At 43.2% G+C, this 5,398-nt stretch overlaps 1 protein-coding gene across 1 annotated transcript; it reads right to left on the reverse strand.

The window, feature by feature from the left end:
* Positions 1-797: 797 nt before the first annotated feature.
* Positions 798-2,902, reverse strand: LOC107719939 (gastrula zinc finger protein XlCGF8.2DB-like). The gene is made up of 2 exons (XM_016527490.1): positions 1,149-2,902; positions 798-1,096 (listed from the first exon to the last, which is right to left on the reverse strand). The coding sequence occupies exon 1, from the start codon at positions 2,327-2,329 to the stop codon at positions 1,187-1,189; it is 1,143 nt and encodes a 380-aa protein (XP_016382976.1). The 5' UTR covers positions 2,330-2,902; the 3' UTR covers positions 798-1,096; positions 1,149-1,186.
* Positions 2,903-5,398: the final 2,496 nt, after the last annotated feature.

Below are 5,398 nucleotides of genomic sequence, written 5' to 3' on the forward strand. Positions count from 1 at the left end.
TCCTCTAGTGGGCCAATCAGGATAGTGCATTCATCAGCAGAATCATCAACTAATTGAACTCCACCTGTTAGTCCTCATCAGCGTTTGAGAGACAGGGAGAGAGAAAAGCAAAACAACACAAACAGAGCACATGCACAAAAGAGACACTCCCACTTACATAGGTCCTGGGACGTCACAAATAGTTCAATGCGATGTTAATTACTTAATGCAGTTCGCCATTTTATTTAGAATCATTTAGTTACATTGTGGCATTTTGCAGGAAAACAGAAACATAATATTTTGTTCCAAGTTACCAGTAAACGGAATGGCACAATGTCTCCATACAATCGAAATTAGAGTGTCTACTGTAATATCTGGAACATTAGATGTGGATACAGGAGATCATATATATATATATATATATATATATATAAAAATATATATATATATATATTTAAAATACTTATTTGTGAAAATGCCCCAGATGGCTTAAAGAACACAGATTGACCATATACCATTTTAAAAGTATCGATTTGGCACCAGTATCGTAAAAAAACAAAAAAAACAATACCCAATCCTATCCAAGAGTAGCCATAATTAAGAGTAGACTTAAAACATCCTTACCTGTGCATTCCCTTACTAAAGATGCATCAAATAGTTCAATGCAATGTTAATTACTTCATGCAGTTCGCCATTTTATTTAGAATCATTTAGTTACATTGTGGCATTTTGCAGTAGAACAGAAATTTAATATTTTGATTCCAAGTTATCAGTAACCGGAATGGCACAAAGTCTCCATACAATCCAAATTAGAGTGCGTCTACTGTAATATTTGATACATTTAGGTGTGGATACAGGAGATCATATACATACATATATAAAGCCTCAAGACAAGTATTAAAAAGTGAAGAATACAAATAAAAGACATGGCTATGAAGGTGCTTCATGGCTTCCTCCAGAATGAATATGTTGCCGATTTTTGAAATGGTAAACCTCATCACAGTCACACTTTATTTCCAGAATGATCTTGAAAGGCCTCTCTCCAGCGTGAACTCCTATATGAGTCTTCAGGTTTCCTTTGACTGTGAAACACTTTGCACAATGATGGCATATGAAATAGTTAAGAGTATAAAATAGAATAGAGTGAAATCTCATGTGGGTTTCTTCACATAATTCCACACATATTTCATGTGAATATTAAGATTTTCTATTTGTGGGATGCTCTTCCCACAGGCTTCCTGTGTTTATTAATGTGAGCACTGAGGCTAGCTTTATGACTGAAACTCTTTCCACACTGAGCACATTTACAGCATTTCTCTGCTGAATGAGTCTTCATGTGGTAATCAAGGCTTATCTTACGTACAAAACCCCTTCCACACTGATCACATTTGAAGGGTTTCTTTCCAGTGTGCCTAATCTTGTGACACTTAAGGCTAAATTCTGTTGCGAGGTTCTTTCCACAACGATCACATGTGAACAGCTGCTTTCCAGTGTGAACTCTCATGTGGTAATTACGGGTGTATATATGTGTGAAACTCTTCCCACAATACTCGCAAGAGTAAGGCTTCTCTCCAGTGTGAACTCTCATGTGGACTTTAAGGCTTTGTTTTGCAGGGAAACTCTTTCCACACTGTTCACATGTATAAGGCTTCTCTCCAGAGTGAATGCTCATGTGGAAATGAAGGGAGTATAAATGTGTGAAACTCTTTCCACACTGACGGCAAGCGTAAGGCTTCTCTCCTGAGTGAGTTCTCATGTGACTTTGAAGGTTTGCTTTTTGAGTGAAACTCTTCCCACACTGCTGGCAGGTGTAAGGCTTCTCTCCTGAGTGAGTTTTCATGTGATTATTAAGGGCTCCTTGTTGAGTAAAACTCTTTCCACACTGTTGGCAGGGGAATGGCCTCTCTCCAGAATGAGCTCTCATGTGATTATTAAGGGCTCCTTGTTGAGTAAAACTGTTTCCACACTGCTGGCAGGTGAATGGCCTCTCTCCTGAGTGAGTTCTCATGTGACTTTTAAGGTGTGCTTTTTGAGTGAAACCATTTCCACACTGCTGGCAAGTGAATGGCCTCTCTCCTGAGTGAGTTCTCATGTGACTTTTAAGGGCTCCTTGCTGAGTGAAGCTCTTTCCACACTCTTGGCAGGGGAATGGCCTCTCTCCATTGTGAACTCTCACGTGCATTTGAAGTTTTTGTTTTTCACCGAAACTCCTCCCACAATGACGGCAGGTGAAATGGCTGTTAGATTTGGTTTTCTGAGCTCTTTTTCGTTTGGAAGTCGTTTTAGTCTGTGTGGCCTTTTCACCAGTTATGACATCATGGTGTTTCTCATACTGATCTGTCTGTTCCATTTCATTCGGATCTTGATTCTCCTCTTTCAGCACCAGCAGGTCTAAAGCAAAAAAAAAGAAAAGAAAAAAAGACAAATACAAGTTATCCGCAGTTTAAAGCCACAAAGCAAAAGATGTGAAAACCAACATAAAAGCATTTAAGGCGGGACACACCAAGCCGACTTCAAAGAACTAGCAGCGACAAAAGCTGACGGTGTTGTTGCCTCATCTCGACAGGGTCTGGACCAAAAAGCTGCGCTTGAACACACCGCTCAGACTACAACTGACTGCAAACTGACGCCGGTTTCACACCGCACGCGTAAGCAGCGCATATTTTTTTCGGCGCCCATGTTAACAGATCAGAGTATTCACACCGCACGCAGAGGCGGCACGTAGCAGGAGCAGAGCAGAAGCGGCAGTGTCGCGATCGTTTCGGCGCCAAGTCTATTTTTGCTGCGCCACTTACGCTGGAATAAAGCCACAGTGCATAGAAATAAACACGAAAATTAACAAATTCCACCATAAAATCAAATAAGTAAGCTGTACTTCACAAACACCACATGACATTCAGTGCTGTGAAAAAAATAGACTTGATTTCAAAGGCTCGTTTAAATGATTAAAACTACATGGTTTATATGTACATCTTAACGTTAAGATTACTTTTAAAAAATCAAATCAAATCAAATCACTTTTATTGTCACATCACCACAGCACATGTGCCTTGGTGAGTGAAATTCTTGGGAGTGTGCTCCAGACAGTGCAGAAATAATTTACATATAGACATACTTACAGACTTATATAGATGACAATGTGCAATATACACATACTCAGTACAAAGTGTACTATTAGACATTCTTACAGTTAGCAATACACATTATACACAGAATGTACATATTCTGCATTATGTACACAAATATACTCACAAAAATATGCGAAGGTGCAGCAGATTATACATGAACTGGATAAGCAAAATGTCATGGATGTGCACTGGATGGTATCCAGTGGTAGCAGATAGATTATTGTATTAAGTGCAGTGTGTACGTATAGTCCAGTACTGAACTGTGTTGGAGTTAAAGTGCAGCGTATGGCATACCGTAGAGTGGGAGTATGCTGTAGGGTGTATTAGTTCTGACTGTTCATTAGTCTGATAGCCTGAGGGAAAAAGTTATCAGATGCTGCGGAGACGTCTTCCTGAGGGTAGCAGGGAGAGCAGTCTGTGGGATGGGTGGCTGGAGTCTCTGATGATCCTCCGGGCTTTCCTTATACACCGCCTGGTGTAGATGTCCTGAAGGGTTAGGCAGTTCGCACGACCCTTTGCAGAGCTTTGCGGTTGCCAGCCGTGTTGTTTCCAAACCAGGCAGTGATGCAGCCAGTCAGGATGCTCACCCCAGTGCAGGTGTAGAATGTTCGGAGGATGCTGGGGCTCATGCCAAACTTCCTCAGCAGTCTCAGGAAGAAGAGGCGTTGATGTGCCTTCTTCAGCACTGCATCTGTGCTGTCTCCTGAAATCCACCACCAGCTCCTTGGTCTTGTCGATCGTTCTCCTGACACCATTTAGTCAGGGTGCTCACCTCCTCTCTGAAGGCCGTCTCATCGTTGTCGGTGATCAGGCCTATCACCGTTGTGTCGTCAGCAAATGTTGAGGGACAGTGGGGATGAAGTATTGTTGCCCATTCTGACCACCTGACTTCTGCCTGTCAGGAAGTCCAGGAACCAGCTGCACAGAGATCTGTTTAGTCCCAGAGTCTGGAGCTTCGCAAAAAGGGTGGCAGGCACTATGGTATTAAATGCTGAGCTGTAGTCCACAGACAGCATTCTCACATAGGTGTTCTTATTTTCCAGGTGGGAGAGAGATGTGTGTAGGGTGAAAGCAATTGCACCGTCTGTGGAACGGTTGCTATAATATGCAAATTGTAGTGGATCCAGTGAAGCAGGCAGCACAGAGCAGATGTAGTCTCTGATGAGTCTCTCAAAACACTTGCTGAAGATGGGTGTCAGAGCAACAGGCTTCCAGTCATTCAAACATGTGATTTTATTTAATTTTTTTGGTATGGGCACAATGGTGGATTTTTTGAAGCACGAGGGAACCACAGACAGAGAGAGGGAGAGGTTGAAAATGTCTGTGAAAACTCCGGCTAGTTGGAATGCGCATGGTCGGAGCACACGGCCTGGGATGCCATCAGAGAATGTACAAAGCGTGTACAAAGCATGTACAAATCACCACGCGTGTTGATGGTGATGTGTTGAAAACATTTTGGAGCTATTGTTCTGAAGTTGGCTTTGTTAAAGTCCCCCGTAACAATAAACGCTGCATCTGGGTACGCAGTTTCCTGCCCACTTATTTTCCCATACAGTTCCTTGAGTGCCTGCTCTGTGTTGGTTTGAGGAGGAATGTTAACAGCTGTGATTATGATCACTGTAAATTCTCTCGGTAGCCAGAGTGGTCGACACAGAAGGATATGAAATTCCAGATCAGGGGAGCAGAAGGATTTAATAGAGTGTAGGTTCCTCTCATCACACCACGAGCTGTTGATAAAGAAACAAACGCCCCCACCTCTGCTTTTCCCTGTGAGCTCTTTTGTTCTGTCCGAGCGGTGCACGGAGAACCCCGTAAGCTCGATGGCTGAGTCTGGAACCTCTGCAGACATCCAGGTTTCTGTGAGGCAAATAATGCAGCAGTCCCTTGTTTCTCGTTGGTATGAGATGCTTGCCCGCAGTTCACAGAGTTTGTTTTCCAGTGACTGAACGTTAGCCAGCAAAATGGTTGGGAGAGGAGGTCGGAGGGGACGATGTCTGAGTCTGACAAGGAAGCCGGCTCTCTTCCCCCTTTTCCGGCGGCGTTTCCTCGGTCGAGACCGTGCGGCCCAGACAAAGGGCTCTGATGCGGTGTCTGTAAACAGAGCGCCGGCGTTCAAGAACTCAAAGTCCGGTTTGCGTTGCGCGACGTAGGAACCAATGTTTAAAAGCGTGTGTCTATCGTAGACAGTTATACTAACAACATCCAACACGTAGAACAACAAAATAACAAGTAAAACAAACGCAAAACTGCAGAGTTTTCTTGGAGCTCGCAACACGGCTGCCATGCTCGGC

Source organism: Sinocyclocheilus rhinocerous, unplaced genomic scaffold, assembly GCF_001515625.1.
Source record: "Sinocyclocheilus rhinocerous isolate Xijiao unplaced genomic scaffold, SAMN03320098_v1.1 scaffold2466, whole genome shotgun sequence".
Classification (NCBI taxonomy): Eukaryota; Metazoa; Chordata; class Actinopteri; order Cypriniformes; family Cyprinidae; genus Sinocyclocheilus; species Sinocyclocheilus rhinocerous.

Coding starts and splice junctions, on each gene's coding strand:
- LOC107719939 (XM_016527490.1), bottom strand. CDS start 2,329: ATGGAACAGACAGATCAGTATGAGAAACACCATGATGTCATAACTGGT.